Consider the following 21192-nt stretch of genomic DNA (forward strand, 5'->3'; position numbering starts at 1 on the left):
CGGCGTTTATCGTAAGCAGGGTAACGCTTTCCCCGGGTGTTTGGGGAGGGAGAAGGGCTGTGGGTTCATTTGTGTGTCCTCAGGAAGATGATCAGCCCCGTGTCAGTGGGCACTGGGCTGTATCATCCAGAGAGGTGGAGCTGACTGGGGGGAGGGCGGAGAAGAGCCCAAAGAAAGTGATGCTGAACACCTCCCTTAGAAGATTCTGGCACAAGCCAAGCGTTTCCTCCCACCCCAGTGTGGGGTTTTGCACCCACCTGGGCAAGCTGTGGCATACGGTTGCTCACAGTGCCTTGGCTGGGGAGCCAAGGGGATGGCTCAGGCCCCCTGGGGCTGGAGTAGCCACTGACCCCTTGGGGATGCTCATGTGGGGCTCACCCAGAGAAGGCACTCAAGGAAGCTCCTGCCCAGCCCCACAGTTAACCCTGGAGCTGGATGTGGCATTTCACAAGTAAAATGCAGGAGCAGAAGGATATAATGCTGCCTTTTCCAGCCCCCTGAGCTTGACCCAGGATGTCAGCAGTGTCCTGTATGGGCCACTGTCCCCCTGGCAGGAACTTGGGGGCATGAGGTGTCCTCGCAGACCAGCCCTGGGAGATGCTTGCGGTCCTATACCTCCCATCTCTCTGCTCTGCCTGCTGATTTTGATGCTTTTCAAGAACAGTGAGGCTCAGGGTGCTCAAACCCTTTCTCTCAGAGAGAAACAAAGGAGGGAACACGGACGGTGAAGCAGAATTACCGGTGTGTCTGGAGAGGCAGGGAGCTGGAACAAGACGGGCTCTGACAGCTGCTTTCAGGAGGTCTATGAGAGACCAAGCAACGTGTCAGCCACGCACAGCTTGTCCTGCACAGCATCAGCCCCCGTTTTGCCTGGCTGCCTTTGGCATGATCAGCCTGTCCACGTACCAGGAGCTGCCTGGCTTTACCTGTCCTGGCTGTGAAAAGCATTTGGGGTGGGTGCTGGGGTGGCAGCCATGGGCTGCTCCTTTGTGGGACAGTGGCTGAGCAGTGGGGACGTGCCAGTCCTGGCAGTGGGGAAGGGAAGCAGCATGTGTTTCCAGGCTGAGTCATGCTGAGGATTGTGTCTTGTTCCTTGTTAGGAGTCCAGTTAGAATATTCACTTGGCAGAAATCAGCTCATCCTCCATCTCTCCCTGTCCATGTGTCTGTCCATCCATCCCCCCTCTCCCCACCTCCTTCACGTAGCAGCAGAGTAGCATATGTAGGGAAAAAAAAAAATTTAAATCTCTACCTGGAAGATTTGGGTTGGTCTGCAGGGCTGTAGGGTCAGGACAGTGAATGCTGGTGCTTGCTATGCGGAGCACGAGCCCGTGTGCCAGGCAAGGGGGCACTTAATCAGCTGCAGCTGCCAGGCTTGACTTTGCACTGGGGTGGGGACTTGCTTCTGTGGGAGGGGGGAGATGTTGTGACGAGGTTCAGAAGGGATGGCAGGCAAAAGGGGAGATTGAGACACACTGAGCTCCTGTGTGGGACTTGCTGTCCCCCATGCCAGCCAGGCAGTGGGGCACCTGCACTGCTCTGTCCCCCCCCTCACTGAGCTGCCTTTGCTCAGCTGCTCTGTGTCTAGGTTATTTTAGCTTTGATTCAGCTCTGAAATTGCCTTGGCTGAAACTCTGTCTCTATTGTTTTCAGTCTGCAGAAGCATCATTGAACGTGTCAAAAAGATAAATTGGAGAGAAGGAGAGGAAAAAAAAAAGAAAGAGTGCAGTGCAGTTGGTGGGGAGAGCCATGCTGGTTGTGGTCTCCCAGACCAGCTGGCTGCTCCAAGCCCACTCTCCCCTTCCAAAGGCAGCTCCCTCCCTGCAGCCCTGTCCCCTTCTCTGCAGGGCTGAGACGCCCTTCCAGACATCCTCCTCACCTTCTGCAGGAGGGCTTTTCCCCCTCGGCAGAGCTCATTTAGGCTTAGCGTGAGCCTGGACCAGGAGCACCAAGAGCACAGGCTCCAAGACCTGCTCTCTGTCTCTGCCCTGGCTGTGGATGGTGGGCTGGTCCCTGCAGTCCAGCTGGGACACTGTAGCAGGGCTCTGGAGATGAACAAAAAAGAGGGAGGAGGGAGTGAGACAAACCCAAGCAGGACGGACAGCAAGAGGGGTCCTGGCTCTGGATGGGGGCTCAGAGCAGACCTGTGTGTGTCCCCCAGGCTTTCACTCACTAGTGGGCTTGTGCACGTCTCGGGGTACAGCACCCCAAAACATCTGGTCTGTGGTCCATGGAGCTGGGGGAGGTCTGTGCAGCACAGATTTGCATGGGTTGGCTTGGGCTCCAGCCCACGCTCTCTTAGGAGTTCAGAGGGCCCCTGTTCCAACAGTTTGAAGAGGGCTCAGGCATCCCTGGAAGGATCAGGCCTGAGGGATGAGGTTTGGGGTTTACCTGTCCGTTTGGGGTGTCAGTGGGTGCTGTCCAAGGGCTCCTGGAGCCCGTGCTGGAGCTGTGGCATTGAGCAGTGAGGGGCAGGTTTCTGTGTAACACCTTCATCGTTTCTAATTGCCTCTGGGAGGGAGGAGGAGGCACTGGCCCTCCCCAGTTTGGCTCCTGGGAAAGGTGCTGGCAGTGAGTTATGGAAGGTTACAGAAGTGGTTGTTGCTGCTGCTGAGGACACTGGGGCAAATGAATAGCCTGTTAAATAAAATGTCAGCCAGAAACGGATGAGAACTGGCATTGCTTTTTCCACTTGCACTTAACAAAATTAATTTCCTTGTGCGTGGTTTATTTGCATATTCAAAACAGGCCATGCTGGAGGGGCTCTCCTGCTGAACCCACTGACACCAAGGGCTAAATTGTGTAAATTCCGTTATCCAAATGCTCCTCTCAATGACTGGAATGATGTAAGGACGTAATCCATTGCCAGAGGAGATGGGTTTTCAGAGCCTAAGCCCCTTTGTTTCTGTAAACAGTCTCATGTCAAGTCTCACGTGAGAAATGAGGCTGAGGATTGCCATCAAGCTCCAAGCTGGGTCCCATGCCAGGGCAGGTGAAACCATTCCCTGTCCCAGTTGCCTTTCAACCTGAAATGGGGAAGATCAATCTGTGTGAAAACTTCAGGAGGCAGATACTGAGTGGGTTCGATTTTAGAGAAAGCTGGTTTCAAATGGAGACTGATTTGCATGGGCTGATCAAGCTCATTACTACAGCGGGAACTCAGAAAATCATCAGATTCTTATGCAGCAGGAGTGCTGAGGTCTGCTGCTATGAAGCCTGGTGTGTACTGTTTGACAGAATTGCCGTGCCTTCAGCAGCAGCCACAGCAGCATCTCCACGCAGGACGTGGCCGGTGTGCTGGCTCGGGATGAGATGGTCACTGCTGGTACCACCAGCAGCCTGAGCTGTCGCTCCCCCTCTTCTGGCAGGGGAGGCAAACTCACGACATCAATATTTATAAGTCATCTAGTCCCTGCTGGAGTGTTTCTCTCCGTTATGGATGCTTCCAAAGTGCTTTAGTGTGTGCAGTGCTGCAGCCCCACAGAGCAGCGCCCGTGGCGTGGGCACCCACGCAGCACATGGGGAGTGAGCACCTTGCTCTTGCTGCTGATCTGGTCCCGTCTGGTACCCCGAGGGGGACCAAAGGGCTGCTTTGGCATCTGCGCCCCTTCTTCTGCCACAGCCTGGTGAGTGTGACCTCGGGTGCTGGCTGGGAGCTCTGGTGGGGGAGGCTCTGTGCCAGTGGGCGAGTGGCCTGCTGGGGGACCAGCACGGAGTTGTGCCATGGGCAGGCAGTCCCTTGGGCATTCCCAACACCCCTGCCTCTGTCCCACAGCAGGGCAGTGTGTGCATGCATCCCACAGGGATCCTGGGTGCCTGTGTCCCGTGGGGGCCCATCTGTGTGTGCATCCCGAGGGGACCTTGGGTGTGCGTGTCAGACTGTGCTGCCGCAGGAGCAGCTCTGTGAGCCCGTGTCCCTTTCTAACTGAAAGATGATAGGTTTGGATTAGACACTAGGAAACAATTCTTTACTGTGAGGGTGGTGAAGCACTGGCACGGGTTGCCCAGGGAAGCTGCGGCTGCCCCATCCCTGGAGGTGTCCAAGGCCAGGCTGGAGGGAGCTCTGAGGAACCTGTTTGAGTGGAAGGTGTTCCCACCCATGGCAGGGGGATCGGAATGGGATGATCTTTGAGGTCCCTTCCAACCCGGGCCATTCTGTGATTCTGTGACTCTATTCCTGCACTGTTTCCCCAGATAAGCACCTTCAGGTGCCCCGTGGGCGAAGAGGCACGTGGCTGGTGAGATGCACATCTCCTGTCAACAAACAGGTGCTGTCTTCTAAGGCTTCTGCTTCAGTACAACATTAGTACACACACGTGTAGGAAACAGAGTAAGCGTGGGCAGGTGTGCCTCTAAATATAGGCCTGGCTACCTGGGAAGTAATGCTGTGCTCACACTCTGCTGCTTTCAGAGTCCCCTCCTCACCCTGCACCCCCCGGGGCACACTGGCACAGGCAGCAGAGCTGGGAGCTGATTATGAAGAGATTATAAAGTATAAACTAAGACTCTCTGCTAGAAATGCCGGCAGCCTCAGGCTGAAAGCGTCACACTCAAAGGCTCCCCTGCTCCTTTGCATTTTCTTTTTTTAATGTTTTTGCCTTTATCTGTCACCAGCTCAAGAGCTGTACTGAGCCTTGGAGCATGGAGAGGGGTCCTAGAAAAGACAAGGATAGAGGGGGACCCTGTGAGGTTGTGTTTGTCACCTTCCATAAGCAAGTTCCTATGAAGCTCGGTAGCTGGTGACAGCACTGGGGGCTTGGTGGGACAGTCCCTGCTGCCACGGAGGAAGCTTGTGGGCCAGCTCTGTCATGGCTTGGGGGACTGTCTCACCAGTGTTGTGCTGCCAGAAGTGCTCCAGCATTTGCCACCTCTATGCCAGGGTGAGCTCTCCCCCTGGCCAGGCAGGGCAGGGCTGTGGATTGCTGGAGCTGCTGGGTGAGCTCACTGAGTCCAACCCAGCTCCCTCTGCACCCGGGGGCTGTCACGAAGCCGTCTGGGCTGGGGATGTTGTTATCACTCCTGCTCTCCTGCCTCCTGCTTCAGCATCCCTTCCCCCAGGCCCCTTCCCTGCCCTGCTCCGTGCTGTGCTGGTGGAGATAGCAGTCCAAGCCATCGGCTGAAGAAATTGCTCTCTGTAAATCCAGAGTGAAAGTCCTGGTATTCCTGAAGGCCCAAAGGAAAGTGCTTGATTGGATTTTCAAGCTTCTTTGCCAGCTGTGGGAGAGGGGAGCTTGACAGCCTCCCTGAATCTTCCTTACTGCTGCCTGGGAGGGGATGCAGGCTGTGCCCTCTTGCTAATGGAATGTAAAGGATGTGTAAATCTCCCTCCTTATTTAACTCCTCTCTGAATTTTATATGCAGGAATAAATTCCTCCTCCTGAAAATCCTTTGGAGCAAGGTGGGCCTCGGGTGCCCAGGCAAGTGTGGGGGGAGCTCCTGCTGCCTCACTGCCAGAGAGGGGCTGCCGTGTTGTGCCATGCAGCAGTCAGAGCCTGTCCCCAAGGAACATGAGGCTCTGGGGACACGCTGTGTGCACTTGGGGTCTCTTGCAGGAAAGGCTCAGCTTGGGTTCAAGCTGCCTGTGCCAACGGGAGAGGGGCAGGAGCACCTGGGGCTGGCACCCATCGCCTGGTGTAAGCCCCCTGCTCCCCACAGGGCTGAGGGTGTTTGTCTCCCGTACCACCAGAAAGCAAAGTTAATACAACACAGTTGAAACTGGGGAAGGCAGGAGCTGAATGGTGCAATCAGCGGCAGTTACAGAGTGGCAGAGGGTGGCCAAGCTGTGGTGGGGAGCTGGTATCACTCCTAGCCCCCCCATCATGACGCTGAAGTGTCACACAAATAAGGGAGAAAAGTGCTGCAAATTTTATTCTGTTGCTCCTTATCTCTGATTAATCCTCTTACGCATTCATCTCCTTTTAGCCCAGTGTTCACTGTCTGTTCAATGTATTCCTGTAGTCCTGGCAGAGATAAAATTCCTTCCGAATCTGTAATGTCTTCCCCAGCCCTGCCCCGGCTGGACAAGGGGGCTCCACTGGAGCACCACGGAGGAGAGGACCAAGGTAACGTGCCCCTGGTCACCACAGCAGATGGTACTAGAGCAGGGGCTGGAGACCAGTTTCTCCCAGGCCCTGGATTAGTGCTCAGCTGCTTGGGCATCCCCAAATGGAATGAAAAATACCCTAAAAAATCGTCCCATGGTGTGGCTTTGCAGCCCATGCTCGGGGCATGTGCTCAATGCGCCAGAGAGGAGACGAGCTTTCCTCTCCACGTCTCTCTCATTGCAGGCAGATTTGTTGGAGCCCTGCGAGGGAGGCCCTGCCTGTCTCAAGTCCCTCTCCTCTGGCCCAGGCTCTCCAGCTTTGCCAGCAGCCCCGGGGCAATGACTCCTCTGCTGAGTGAGCCCAGCCTTCTGGGCCTGACCCTGTTGCTAAAAGGTTTTGCTTTGATCCTCTTCTCGGCAAGGTCCCTCTGCAGCTGGGGAGAGCAAAAATCCCTTAAACAGCCAAAAATCATAGGGAATATTGGAGGAGAACATTTTCTACCTGGGTGGAAGCCCCTGGTAAAAACATTTTGCCTTGAGAGCACAATGGTGTTTGTAACAGGGTAGAAACTTGCACAAATAAGGGAACCCACTGCCTTTGGGAGGCATTCAGGCAGATTGCACAGCACCCCAGCCTGTCCCCAGTTTGTGTGAACGTGGCCAGACTGTGGATGTGGACAACCTGGAGGTTGTCATTGTCTCACACTCAGCATCCTTCGCTCCCACAGGTACCCAGTGCCCTGTGGCACCACTGCTCAGTGCCTGCCCTGGAGCCCGAGGGCCTCCTGAAGGCAGCCAGGGGCACATCTGGGTGCGTGCACTCCAGGCAGCCCACGCACAGGGGGGTACCTGCCCCATCACCGTGCCAGCAGGGTGGGCTCAGGTCCTCTCTCCTGCTTAGTATTGAGGGAGAGGGCTCATTCCAGTCAGACTCTTTTTGGTGTAAATTCTCTCCGGATTTGGCAAGCTATAGCATGGGAGCTGCAGAGGCCTCTGGCTCCAGAAATTGCTTTTCAAACCCAGTGGAATTTACAGCCTCCCCAGCATCCTGCAGCAGTGAGCTCCTGGGATTAATTGGCTCCTGGGTGGTGAAGTCCTGCCTTTTCCATGTGTCAAACCTCCTTCCACCGGTGCCCTCCAGTTCTCATGCAGTGCCAGACTCCCTGCCCAGTATCAGGCTGGATTTAGGGGGCTCATCATGGTCCCTTTTCTTCTTTCTAGCCTGGAGAACCCAAGTCTTACATGTGGAACACAATGTTTGTGAATGTTTGCCTGTGGAAGGTGCGATACAGGCTGAGATTCAGATCCTCAGTGGTGCATCTGATTGTGCCTCACAGGGCTTGTTTCAGGACAGTCTCTCCCTGTGCAGAAGCTGCTGCTTTTGTTGACCTGAGCGTGTCTGGAGGTTGGGGTGCAGGGTCTTTGTTAGCCACATTCACGCTGTATTTTTCTGTAATAAGCACCATTACTTTGAGGATGGCCCCTCTCACCCCCAGAGCACCAGGTCGAGCTGGCTCCACTCTTGGCCAGGGAGGACTAAGCCCATCTCTGCCACAATCCCAGGTCCTGGGATTTCCAGTTAGCCCCCGTTCCCCCTGGCTGCTCTGCCTGTGCTTGGCTGAAGTGCCAGGACCCTTTAAAAGGCTGCAGGCTGAGCGGCAGAGAGCTGCAGCTGCTGCCCCAAGCCAGGCTGCGGCTGCTGCTTCCTTATTTACAGCTGCCTTTGGCCACTCACGAGCTTCTCCAGCAGCTCAGCCCTGGCAGTGCCGGGGGACGCTGGTCACCGTCTGCTTGTCCCTGCACTGAGGGCCAGGAGTGTTTGTGCCCTCGGAGAGGTGCCATCTGGCACCCGACCTTTGTACCAGCAGCGTACCTGGCTCACCTTCCAGCTCAGGACAGAGCCAGCACCAATGGTAAAGCTAATCCTTTTGAGCAGCTCTGCTGATTTTTAAATTGATTCCCAATATTGACAGCAAACCCAAGCTGGGGCATAGGGGGTAGAGTCATGGGCCATATGGCAGAGCTTGTACGCAGGCTGCGGTTCTGCAGGCTGGGGCCATGAAGGACTTCAGCTGTGAAGGCCTGAGTCATTCTGCTGCCTTTAACGTTGGTCTGAGCCAGGCTGGCACCCCTCAGCCCAGCCCTCCTCGCTCCAGTCAGCTGTTAAACACTGCCAGAGCAGGGGCAGCCGTTACCGGGCCGCCAAGCTCTGTGTGCACTGCGTGTCCAAGTGCTCTGGAAGCACAGCATCTGTTTGCCCGTGCTGGGAATGTCTGACACGTTAACGTGGGCCAAATGGCATCTTCCAAGGTGACCAGATGCTTGCTGGGTGCGGGTACAGGGGTGATGGAGCAGGGATGCATGTTGTGGTGGGTCCTGTGCCAGCCAGCTTTGCCCACTCTGCTTTTGCCCCTGCTGTTGGTCCCCACACGCCCTGGCAGCCCCATGGGCTCCATCTGAGATGGAGACGAGGGTACGAGGCTGGAGCTGCCATATGTTCCACATAAAAACACTTCTTGGCCCATTCCCCAGCATTTCCTGCCGCTGCCACACGTGCTCCAGATCCCACATGCCTCGCAAGCCGTTCACCAACTGCATCCTGGCAGATGGAGGAGCCGGGCATGGTTTTGCAGCAGGAGAGACAGGAATCCACAGGCTCTGTTTGTTCTTGGGTTGTTCACGGCGGCAGAGGAAGGGGGAGGAGAGCTGGCACCCACCCCTGCAAACTGCCCCTCTGCAGAAGGAGCAAGATGTTCCATACTCGCTCCCCATCCTGGAGCTCAGCCCCAAGCCCTTCTTCAGCTGCAGGAAGTGTTTTCACCTGGTGCCATCCTGGTTGAAGGCAGTTGGAAATGAGTGTCTGGGTAGATGGAGACCATCGTTCCTCGCGGGCAGGTGGTACTGGTTTGTTTTGGTGGCAGATGGCCAGTCAGCACTAAAAGCAAAGGGAGAAAACCAGTTCTCAGAGGAAGCAGAAATTTATTGCAGTAGGAAATTAAAAATGAGCATGTCAGCTTTTGGAGTAACTCCCACTCTGCCTTTTTCTGTCTGAGGGGGATGAGGACTCCTGGTTCAGCCCTGCTCTGTGGCGTGGAGGTCTGGAGGTGCTCAGGAAGCTGAAGGCACATCCCTTGGTGGTGTATAATGATGGGGAGTGACTGGATAGAGCTGATGTCTCCCTCACCTTGTGTGGTAGAGCATGACCAGATCAGTGTCTGAGCACTGAGTATAGAAGATGAGTGCCCAAGCCTCAGGAGAGGGATATCTTCATGCCATGTCAGTCGAGACACTGTGAAGAGCCAGGGGCAGACATCCTCCCACAGGGGCATGTCTGTGGTGGGCTCCTGCTGCTGACAGGCACAGGGGGCTTTCTCCTGGAGAGTCCTTTTACTTTGTGCTGTTTTCCAGTGACTTTGTGCCTTGGTGGCATTGTGCAAGGGCACGAGGGCTGCAGTGCAGCCTCTTGGGCTAAGGGTGGGCAGCAAGCAGGCAAGGACACAGGCAGGGTGGGGGAATGGACGTGAACAGCCATCTGCTCCCCACGGTGGGATAGGGGCAGTGCTGGTCTGTGCCCACCGAGGGGGTGGCAGGTGTTTCCCAAACAGGGTGGCCCCGATCCCCAGGCACTGAGCCCAGGATGAGGCTGGGTCTGGGTGCTGCTGGTGCGGCAGAGCTGCTGAACTCCGGGGGTTGTTTTATAGCCCTGGCTCCCTGCTGTGAGAGCCAGGCTGAGGGATTTGCAGCCCAGAGCACTTCTCTGGCTGGAGATTAAAAGAAGAAGCACAAAAAACAGGCTTCAGGAAAGGGATGGCTCCTGTGGTCCTGGGGTGCTGCCAATTAGCAGCGTTAAGGAGAGTTACCTGCTGCTGGTGGTGGTTTTCTCTGACCTCTCGCTCTGGTCCAGGGTGAGCTCACATTGTGCCCCAAGCCCAGCGTGGGAGAGCTGCTGCAGGAAGGAAGTTCAGAACCACAGCCTGGAGAAGGCATGTTGTACCTGCTGCTGAGCACATTACTGCTTCTCCAGGAGTGGATAAGTCCTGCTTACGAGGACACTCGTCCTCTTTTATTTAATTTCCTGGTAATGCTTCTGCAGCGTCAAAGTCTTATCAGGAGAGGAGCAGCTTAAGAGCCTGGTAAAGGAGTTTTTATTGTCAGTATCCATCTCTTTATTCCCCTCTTCCCTTTGACGCTGGATGGCAGACTGGTTGTGGCTGAAATGAGGTGTGCTTTCTTTTCCTTTTGTCTGTGTAAGCTGCAAAGATTTCCTGGCTAACCTTTTCTGATGGTAATTGGGCTGCCTGAGAGGCTGCTGCCCCTGGTCCCTGGGCGGTCATCGGTGGTGGCTCGGCTGCGGGTTCCGTGGGGAGGAGTGAGGGTGAGACCGACCCCCAGACTGCACACAAAAAAGCAGATCTGAGGACGCAGCAGGTCTGACTGGGCAGCTCTGGTCTGGGACTTGTCATCCACTTCGCTGTGACTTGGTGAGCAAACCCCTGCCTCTGTTTCCCCAGAGCAGTCGCACTGAGCTCAGCCACACCTCTGAGGCATCCCAGTGCTTTGAGCCCTGCCGTTCATCCTCCTGTCCATGTGCTGCAGGGGCTTGTGGATGTGGAGGCTGGAATTGCTGTGAGCAGTGCAGGGGGGGATGAAAGCAGGAGTGTCCCCTGGGAAGCCAGCAGCTCAGGGACTGCTGCCTAGTGGAAGCCAGCTCCATCCCTGCACATTCCAGGTGTTCCTGTCGGCCACACCAGGCCTGTGGAGATGCAGTGCTACATTCAGTCCCCTTTTCAGCTGCACACAATGGCTTTAGATAATGATTGTTCGAGAAAATTGGTTGAATCGGGTGATTGTTGTTGTTGTTGTTACTGTTGTTCTTTTAAATGCTCGTGGGAGTAGCAGAGCAGCTAATGAGGCAGCACAGAGATGGTCACAGGGGAGAGGGTCTGGCCTGTGCTTTCCCACAGCTGCAGTCCCTTGGTGATGGAGCTGGCTCTGCTCCTGCTGGGGCTGCTGATGGGTCCCCTGCCCCAGGAGATGCCCACACCCTTCTCCTTAGCAGTTCCCCTCCCCAGGTCTCACTGTTTTGCTTTACCAGCCATGGAGGTGCATGAAGGAGGGGAAAGTCATGGGTAGCTGTCAGCTGGGCACTGGGAATGGGTCACAGTGGACCTGGCTGTAGTGACACCCCATCACCACAGAGCACAGCTCACCCAGGGCCAGCGCTGTATCCCTGACACTGGGCAGAGGCATCTGGTGCTCAGAGCTCTCCTTGGCTCCTGTGGGACACGTGGCAGCAGGGCCAGAGCCAGGCTCTGCTCTCTTACAGGATTTTGAGTAGGTCACTGTCATAGGTTTGAAAAAAGATGTTGGAATTTTTTCCCAGTGTCGCCCCGCTCCCCCCCAACTGTTTCTTCTTAATTTCAAAGTTGTAATCTTGTTAAACTAAGACAGTCAGCTGGGGATCAGGCTCGGCACAGGGCTGTCTTTGCTGGCAGTGATGTGCTCAAGCCCAGAGCTGCATGGAGCTGCCAGAAGCTCCCGTCCCCTTCCAGCCCCATGTGCCATCCCCCTTGGCTCTGCAGCGGGTGCCAACGTGCGGCGCTGGGAGCGGGTGGGGGGGTGTCAGAAATGCAGACAGATAGCACGAGATGGATGATGCATCAAATTCTAAACTGATAAGAGATGAAACAATTGGAGTGTTGTCAAAAGGCCGGGAAGGATCTTTTTTAAATAGACTAAATAGTCTGGACAGGCGCAGGCAACGAGCAGCACAGAAACAGCAGCACGTTCATCACTTTGTTTTCCTGGCTGTGGCTGCGCCTGTTGCCATCTGTGCTGTGCTCCGTGGCCATCCCAATGGTGCTGGGATTGCTCCCTCATCGCAGGCTCACAGCCCTGCTGAGCAGCCTGGAGCCACAGCTGGCATTGCTCTGGGGTGCCAAGGGCAGCTTTGACGTGACCTTGCTCTGGGATGGGTGTTCCCATCTCGTTGTCAGTGCTTCAAGGAGTCCCTGGGCTGGCAGTGGAGACTCGGTTGAAGTGCCATGGCTGAGCCTGCCTTAATCCCAGTTTTTAGACTGGCTGAACTTGTTTCCACTTATCTCTGATATTGTACAGCTGTGTTACACAGCATGAAAAAGCCAACACTTGAGTTTGCTCTTAAACCTCTGCAGAGCGGCAGAGACAGCCCTCTTGTTGTGCCAGGGCCACTGTCTCCTCTGAACCCCACAGCAGTGCCATCCCTCAGGGAATGTCCAGAGCCAGACCACCAGTAGTTTATCCCACACAGGTCTTCCATCTAATGAAGTGAAATGCTGAAGCAGAGATTAGACAGTGAGATGCTGGGAGTAGATGGTGTGATTTACCCTTGGAGGACATCTCCACGAACGTCCCCGTGTCTGAGCTGCTGGTGCTGTGGCAAGGACAGGCACTGAGCAGTGCCACTCTGCACGGGAGGGTGGGGGCTGCGGATGTCCCAGGAAGCTGCTGGGACTGGTAGTGCTGGCAGGGTGCAGGGTGCAGGTGGAGCGGGGCTGCTCTGCAGGTCACAGGGGGCTCGGTGGGAGCGGGGAGGGCCGCCCTGGTGGGTGGGGTGCGTTACAGCCTGTCCCTCTGCCCCACAGCGCAGCCATGTGATGCCGGAGGAGCGCGGTGGCGATGATATGGAATGTGGGCAGCTGCCTTCGGACACGCTCCGACAGGTGACGGTCCAGCGCCACCCCCTCTACGGATTCGGCTTTGTGGCTGGCAGCGAGAGGCCGGTGGTGGTGCGGTCGGTGGCAGCAGGTAGGGAGGGGCTGGGGGCTGGGAAGCACAGCGGCACCTTTCCCCGGCAGGACCCCTCCCTGGGCTCCTGTCCCCTCCTGTGGGCCTGCAGGGTGTGCTCCACAGCCACATACACGGGCAAATGCTTTGGGGATGCTTGGGACCCTCCTGCTTCCCCTCCACCCCGCAGCTCCGGGATGCCTGGATTGGCCCTGACCCTCTCTCCTGGCAGGCGGCCCCTCTGAGGATAAACTCCTGCCAGGAGACCAGATCTTGGCCATCAACGATGAGGATGTGAGTGAAGCCCCCAGAGAGAGATTCATCGAGCTTGTCAGGTGAGGACAACACTTGTCCCTCATCACCTCTGGGGAGGGGGCTCATGCCAGTCTGCTGTGCCCCTACCAAAGCCTTGGGGTGTTGATACACACCAGTGTCACTGATGGTCACTGCTGGGGTGGGGAAGCCTCAGCCTGAGCAGGGGGAGTGCCTTGGAGCAAGTGCCATACCTGTTCCCAGCTGGCCAAGGAGTGGGCAGCACTGGGAAAGCATCCACAGCCGTATTATCAAGCACCCCAAGGAGCCCACAGAGGTCCTGGCTGCCATCGGGCTGGGAAGGGTGGGATGTGCTCTCAACAGTCAAATGCACATGTTGAGGTCATCACCATAAGGTCCCATCCACCTTCATTTCTCCTTTCTGTCACAGGAAGGCCAAGGACTTCATCATCCTCACGGTCCTGCACACCCACCAGGTGAGACTGGCGAGGCCATGGCCAGCTCCAGGGGAGCCCGGAAAGGGGTTAAAAGCCCTTTTGGAGACTGAGGTGGGGTCCCTGGAGACCCCAGGAAACCACTCAGGCAGCTCAACTGATTTGTTGGACAAGTGTCCCACCACCCCAAGGCTCTTCCAAGCTGTGGGGTCTGAGAGCTGCTGCAGCCCCTTGGGGTCAATGTGGGTGTGCAGCCATCTCCCTGTCCTTGTCACTGCCTCCTCGCAAGAGGGAGGGAGGAAAAATACACCCAAACCCATGTGGTTTGCTGAGGACATCCCATGTGCCTGATGAAGTGACCCATCATCATGCCAGAGGTGGCAGGGAAGGGTTGACAGCTGGGAGTGTGGCTGGTGGTGGTGCTGGCACCAGCGGTGATGGTGCACCGGGCTCAGCACCCGTGGTGCTGGAGCAGACAGGACCATCCTGCCACTGCCAGTGGCAGTGGTGGCAGGGCACCATTTCTGCTTCACTGAGCCCTTTGATGTCAGGGAAGGAGATGAGTGCAGAGCTCCCCTGTGCTCCCCTCCTCGCCGGGAAGATGCCACCACCCAGCACGGCTCCGTCGGGAGCAGGGATGTGTGCCAGGCTCCAAAAAAGCTCTTTTCCTCCTGGCCCTGGATGGCCACCTGCCAGGACAGGCTGCTCAGCTGATGCTGGCACCATCAGGCACGCGCAGCTCTGTGGCAGAGTCTCCATGCCGGAGCATGTGCAGGCACAGGCTCCCCAGCACTGCCACCGGAATGTCCTGCACGGATGCCCAGGGTCCTACCTTCTCCCATCTCCCTGTGGCTGCAGACCCACATCCAAGGGGTTTGTCTCTCTGATCTGAACCAGTGCTGGTGCTTCCAAGCAAGACCTGGTTGGTGTCTGCCAGAGTTCAGCCTGCACAAGGAGTGCTGGACACGTGAGCTCGCTGGGGGTGCAGCCTCCCCTGTCATGCTGAGGCTGCTGGTGTGACTTCAGGGGCTGCTGCTCATCGTTCTGGCCCTGCCTGCAGCACCGTAGAACCACAACAAAGGGAACTTGCTTTCTGCTCCCTATTTCATGGGTTGCTGCCCACTCCCCATCATCATGCTGGCTTCAGAGGGGCTTCCTCTGGGCTGTGTGTCTGGTTTTCCCCACACCACGGCTCCAAAGGCAGGCAGACGTGCCACGGCTCCGAGGGCAGGCAGGTGATTTACCCAGTGCTCTCTTTCCAGTCTCCCAAATCTGCTTTCATCAGCGCAGCCAAGAAGGCGAAGCTAAGGTCCAACCCGGTGAAAGTCCGATTTTCAGAGCAGGTGACAGTCGGCGAGACAGACCCAGTAAGTCCTGCCCTGCCTTCCTCTGTGTGTCACCACCCCCTTGAGGTGTCCCCGGGGCTGTGGGGTGTGAGGTGTCTGGGGGCACAGGGCTTCTCTCCCAGTTTGGGCTCTACCATCTGACTTGGGGAGCCCCAGAGGGCAGATGCCCTTGGGCACAATCAACATGTTGGGTCAGTGCTGGTGGGACATCCTCTATCCCTCTGTGGGACAGAGCCCCAAAAATTGGCCTCAGAAACCTGGTTCCTGTCTGAGTCCCCCTGGGCACCCAAGGGAGGCACCCAGGCAGTGCCAGTGCCTGCCCTAAGGAAGGTCTGTGGCTTCCATCCCGATACCAGAGGGTTCACAGGAGTGCCTGTGTGTGGGGCAGGGTCACGAGGGCATTGCTGCATGGCCATGGAGGCTGCAGTGTTCCAGCCCAGTGCCTTTATCTCTTCATCAGAAAGGAGCATACAAAAAAAGTAGCCCCAAAATAAAACTGAAAAAAAACCCCTCTGTAAAGTGCTTCTAGCAAATTCTATTTTTAAGCAAAATCAATTAGGTAATTATCTGATTGAAACACTTCTCACTAAATAAAACCAGCCTTCCCCCAACTTCCTGCAGAGGAGATGGGCTGGGTTGAGGGAGGTTAGGCTTGGGGTAAGGGTCAGGAGAAGGGGATAGGCTCTGAGCCACCCTGGCCATCACCTCCCCTCTGGGACACCAGCTGGGGAGTGGGACAGGCTGCCAGGCATGGGCACTGGGATGTGCTGGACAGAGCGGGATGCTCTGTTCCCAGTGCAGCTGCTGGGAGCTGGCGGGATGAATCTGTCAGGCAGCTCCAAATTGCTTCAGCTCTGTGCTGCTCAATGGCTCAGCAGAGTACTGGGTTTCCAGGGGAAATGTGCCTCTTAGTGCAAAAATGCAGATCAGTGGAGGATGCCACGAGCACTCCATCACTGACACTCATTCTCTCTCCCTGTCTTCCCTCTGTCTCTCCGTGCCCCCCCATCCTCCTCGCCTCCCCCTTTGCCGGCCCCACATGCCAGGACATGTTGAAGAAAGAAGCTCTCCTCCTCATTCCCAATGTGCTGAAGGTTTTCCTGGAGAATGGGCAGATCAAATCCTTCACGTTCGACGGCCGGACCACTGTGAAGGTGAGCCCCTCCGCCTCCCCCCGCGGCACCGTGACACTTCTCTCCTCCCACCTGCCCAATTCCATTTTCCCTCGTCTCCCGCTTCCGCGCACAAACGCCGCCGCAGCAGCGCTTGGCTGGCTGGGAGCTGCTCTGGCGTGATGGATAGCCCGTCTGCCTCCCTGGGCGACACGCTTTGCAGCTGGCAGGGATGAGATTTTGCTCTCCTTCTCCCTCTCCTGACTTTCCTCCTTGCCGTGAGCCTGCTCTCCGGCCAGGGTGGATGCTCCTGCAAGTCCCCCTGGCAGCTCCCTGCAGACCCCTTCAGCACCACCACAGTGTTACGCAGGGTGCTGGGGATCTGGCCACTGGTCACCTCCTGCTGCAAAGTCACTTGGAGCAGCAGTGGCTGGGTACCACCCCACAGCCCCTCTCAGCATTGCCGGGCCTCATCCTTCACCAGCATGGCCCCAGCTGCCAGGGAGGGGCTGGGCTCTCACTGGGGTGCCAGCTCCCACCCTGGGAAGCAGCCAGTGCCTCACACCCAAGGATGTCCATGGTGTTTGCAGGACGTGATGGTGACATTGCAGGACCGCCTGTCGCTGAGACACATCGAGCACTTTGCCCTGGTCCTGGAGTATTCCAGCCCGGAGCAGAGCCACCGCTTCCTGCTGCTCCAGGACAAGCAGCCACTGGCCCACGTAAGCTGCTGGGTGTGGGAGGGTGTTGGGATGGCCCTGGGCAGGGGCCGGGGCACAGAAAGGCTCTTCTGCCTCCAGAAGCCTTCTGCTTGGCTGGGGTTGTGCCGTGCAGTGGCATAGCCTCTCCTTGCCTCTGGCATGGTCCTGCACATTCAGGGGTGAAGAGGGTGGCCAGAGAGGGAGACAAGCAGGGTTTTACCCATCCCACACTGACAGCACTATGGAGATGCTCTAAGTTCCAGCCAGGGGAGCTACAGACAGTATTTATGAACATCCTTGACCTGCCCAGGAGAGCCAGGAAGCTGCTACTGCACAGGACCAGGGATGAAATGGGGATCGTGGAGGTAGTGTTAGCTTGTGTGGCATAAACCCCTGCAGCACCAGGCAAAGCTGTCACACCAAGGAAGGCTGGGCTGTTCCCAGGATGAAAGGATGAGGTGGTGCATGGAGGAGAGAAATCGGGTATCACCCTAAAAGAGAGGAGAGGGAGTCTCCTGCCCTACAGGCAAATATACAGTTCCTGGGCTCACTGCTCCCCTCTGCTCCTGCCACAGGTTGTGCAGAGGACACACTACCATGGCATGAGATGCCTCTTCCGTGTGAGTTTCTTCCCCAAGGACCCAGTGGAGCTGCTGCGCCGGGATCCTGCAGCATTCGAGTACCTGTACATCCAGGTAGGGGACTGGGAGCTGATGGTGCTCATGGCCCACACATCTGCCGAGGCTGGGCCTGTGGAGGCATCTCTCAGGTGGGAGATGCCTGTCCCTGTGTTTATCTGAGGACACCTCTCCTCCCTCCCGCAGAGCCGCAACGATGTGATCAGAGAGCGCTTCGGCACAGACCCCAAGCCAGAGATGCTGCTGGGGCTGGCTGCCCTCCACATCTACATCACTGTCTCAGCCACCCGCCCCAGCCAGAAGGTCTCCCTCAAGAATGTTGAGTGAGTGTTGCTCCCTGTCCCCATCTTCAGTACAGCCCTCCTTTGTGCCCCTTCCCTGTTCCCCTGTGTAACTGGAATGCTCCCAGCAATGTTTTGGAGTGCAGAGCATGAGATGCCCTGAGAGCCCCCCCTTGAGCTGGCCACTGGCTCGTGGCCTCAGCAGCAGTGATACACAGCCCCTGGTCCCACCACGTGTAAGACCCCCTCACACTGACATCCAGCCCTGTGCAGCAGCTGTGCCAGGGCTGGGGATATTTGCTGGGAGCCCAGGATCATTTCCATGGGAACCTGGGCAAGGAGAAAGCTCTGTGGCTGCGTAATCTCAGCCCATCACCAAGCTGTTCAGACCTGGCTCAGCCCTCCTGCAGCTCCTGGGGGACCGAAATCCATCCATAGTCCATCTGTACAGGCTGGCCTTGCCCAGTGGGCACAGGGAGGAAGGAGGGAGGTGGCACTCCAGGAGGACCCAAAAGGAGGTTTGGGAATTTGCTCTGCATCCCTTAACCTTACATAAAGGTGAGGGGGAGCCGGGCTCAGCTGCAGAGCCTAGCACTGCTGTTCCCCAGCTCAGTGCTGGTAGCTATGGCACCAGCCCGGGGTCCCATCCCCCTGGGGACCCAGGCTGGGGGCTGCTGCTGCCCTGCCTGTGACACCAAGGAAGTGCTGGTGTGGCTCCAGCTCCCTCTGACGGCAAGAGGATGCTCTGGGGAAGCATCCCTGGTTTCTGTCCCTCTCTGCCCATCAGCAAAGGTCTCTGGCCTGGCAGCTCATGCAGGCTTCCCTCCCCACAGGAAGGAGTGGGGCCTGGAGCCCTTCCTGCCCCCCTCACTCCTGCAGCTCATCAAAGAGAAGAGCCTCCGGAAATCCCTCTCGCAGCAGCTCAAAGCCCACCAGCACCAGCCTGGCGGCACCAAGGTGAGCCCAGCACAAGCTGCCCTGGTTCAGGGCTGGTGGGGTGTCAGCCTGCCCTCCACCCCAGCCTGTTGTCCCCAGCTGCTCGGGGGCTCCTGTTGTTAAGTCCTCTTGGATGTGAGATAAGTCCTAGGGAGACAGCCAAACGGACACTCTCTCTCCTGAATCCACTTCCAAACGCTGATCTGGATTTCAGGGAGTGCTGTGAAGTTCAGGAGTGAGGTCAGCTGAGATCCAGCTCTCAGCTTGGCTGAAGTGGCGCAGATCAGTTTATTGTTATCTCTGCTTCTGGGCTTGGAAAGCTCTAGAGGCAGCTGCTGAGCCACTGCCTTGGTCTCTGCAGCCTTCAGAGCTCCCTGGGGAGGGGAGTATATATCCCCTAGAAAGGTTATACATCTTGGGATGTGGGTTATACATCAAGCATTGGGGCTCCTTCCTGGCTGTGCCTCAGCTCTGAGTTATCTCCCAGCATCTGCCCAGGATGGCAGAGGAGTGGAGACCCCCCAACCCCATGTCTCAGATTCCTACCAGCACAGCCCATGCCTGGAGCTGCCTGACAACTTGCTGTCCGTTCCTACTGGAGACCCCCCAAGTTTGCACTAGCCTCTGGCATTTCTTCCCCTTGTGCTCATGGTTATCATCTTTGTGATGTGTCTTGTCAGGTCTCCACGGCCCAGGCAAAGCTGCAGTACCTGAGGATCCTGAACGAGCTGCCGACCTTTGCTGGGGTCCTCTTCAACACAGTGGGGCTGGTACGGTAATTCAGGGTGGGCTGGGAGGGGCCTGGCAATGGTCCTGAGAGTTTGCTGGAGGGGAGAGCCAGGGGAGGTGTGGCTCCCACAGAAATTACCTCCCTCAGTCTCTTGCTCTCCCCTGACAAGGTCCAAGCCCACCCAGTAAAGCCTTCAGAGCCTCTGCTGTCAATAGGTTGGATCTTCAGCTCCACAGAGTCAGGATCAATTCTGTTCTTGCCACCCTGTTGGGCAACGAGATGACCTGCTCAGTGAGGTTGGAGTAGTTTCAGACGTGTTTGTAACTTGATCGTGCCCTGGCAGCATTTGGTGTGGGTGCTTTGCCTTTTTTCTCCCATCTCTGACACCAAAGCAATGACTCTCAGCCAGCCTATGAGTTGAACTACATGTAAGGAGTACAAAGTATTCCCTTGTTCTCTTCTGCACTGCTCTGCCCAGCTCCTCTTATCCTCCACATCTGGCTTGAAGCATCCTTCTAGACCAGAGCAAGAAAGATCCCTATATCCAGCCAAGGCTTTGGTCTTTCTTCTTTTCTAAAACACCTTCGCTCCCTCCTTTGCTTCCTTCTCTCAGAGGCAGTGTCAGATCAGGCAGATTTGTGACACACTCTTACTTTTTGTGTAGTGACACCAGCGAGCCTGAATATTTCATGTGGACAGTCAGTTCAGAGCTTTATTTTAAATAGCCATGGCATCCTGCACACCGTTCCCAGCTCTGCAGAGGGGCTCAGGGAGGCGGGTTCATGGCACCAGCTTCACCTGCTGCTCTGCAAAGGCCATCAGGACATAACCAAGGTGCCAACGTTGAGGCTTGGCTCCATGGAGAGAGCCAGGCACAGCCTGTACGGCCCCAGGGTGCGTTTACTCACCCCTGTCTGTCTGTCTCTCTTTCCCCATGTGCCCGTGACCCCAGGATGAGAAGCAGCCAGCCACCACCCTTCTGGTGGGACCCCGGCACGGCATCAGCCACGTCATTGACCTGAAGACCAACCTCACCACGGTGCTGTCGGAGTTCAGCAAGGTCAGCAAGATCCAGCTGTTCAGGGAGAACCAGGGGGTGGCCCGGGTGGAGACAAGCATCCTGGATGCCAAGGTAGGCACTGGTGCTGTGGGGGCAGGCACTGGGGAGAGGGGCTGGTGTGGAATCTGTGACTGGGGTCTGGAGCCAGCCTTTGAGGGGATTCAGGTCACAGGTGCGTGTTGGAGCATCTGCTTGGGGATTTCTAGAGGCCCCAGAGCCCCTTTCACACTGTGGTCACAGGATGTGTGGTCTGTGGCACCTTCCCTGCCCGTCTGACTCTTTGTGCTACACGGGCAGGGTCTGGTGCTGAGGGCCATGGTGCAGGGGGAGTGGTGTTCTGGCCATGACCCAAACACCTACCCAATGGTTTGAGCAGAGTCCTCTGGAGGCAGGACAGCTCAGGGCTGGAGAGGAGCAGTACGTGGCCATACCTGGGCTGGGTGCAGGTACTGGAGGGGACTGGGGGGTTCCTGCATTAGCAGCACTTGTAGAACTTGTTAAGCCCTTCAGGACTGCTGAGTGAACTGGAAATTATGTGGGGCATGGGCGTCAGGCTCAGAGTGTGAAAAGAAATCCCTGTGTCCCTGGTCCAGCAAGCTCCCCCCCTGGTATCTTGCCAACTGCCCCCATTATCCTCCCCTTCAGCCCACAGAGCCCACTCCTTGGTGTACATGCCCTCCTGAGCCCTGTGTCTTGTCATCCTCCATCTCCTGATAGTTGTTGTGTGGTGCAGTGCTGGTTCTGATAGTCAATCCCCACAGTCAGGCCCTGCCACCCCTCCTTACCCCTTGTGGTTCCCAAACCCTTCATAAAAACTGTCAGTAATACAGCAAGAGCTTTACTTGCTTTTTGGTGTCCGGTCCAGCAGCCACAA

The 21192-nt window shown here is 56.8% G+C and overlaps 1 protein-coding gene across 3 annotated transcripts in view; it reads left to right on the forward strand.

The window, feature by feature from the left end:
• The window catches only part of FRMPD3 (FERM and PDZ domain containing 3), a 57921-nt gene that overhangs the window by 16634 nt on the left and 20095 nt on the right, over positions 1-21192 (forward strand). The window contains exons 2-12 of one of the 3 annotated variants that reach the window (XM_027690597.1): positions 12666-12828; positions 13040-13142; positions 13511-13556; positions 14777-14881; positions 15907-16014; positions 16563-16694; positions 17249-17368; positions 17498-17634; positions 18426-18549; positions 19209-19298; positions 20211-20390. In XM_027690597.1, coding sequence (XP_027546398.1) covers positions 12678-12828; positions 13040-13142; positions 13511-13556; positions 14777-14881; positions 15907-16014; positions 16563-16694; positions 17249-17368; positions 17498-17634; positions 18426-18549; positions 19209-19298; positions 20211-20390 — 1296 coding nt within the window. In that variant the 5' untranslated portion in view covers positions 12666-12677. Of the gene's footprint in view, positions 1-12665; positions 12829-12997; positions 13143-13510; positions 13557-14776; positions 14882-15892; positions 16015-16562; positions 16695-17248; positions 17369-17497; positions 17635-18425; positions 18550-19208; positions 19299-20210; positions 20391-21192 lie in introns of those variants that run through there. The other 2 variants (XM_027690599.1, XM_027690598.1) reach the window with 2 other exon arrangements.

This window comes from Neopelma chrysocephalum, unplaced genomic scaffold (genome assembly GCF_003984885.1).
Source record: "Neopelma chrysocephalum unplaced genomic scaffold, ASM398488v2 Primary Assembly neopelma1_81, whole genome shotgun sequence".
Lineage (NCBI taxonomy): Eukaryota > Metazoa > Chordata > Aves > Passeriformes > Pipridae > Neopelma > Neopelma chrysocephalum.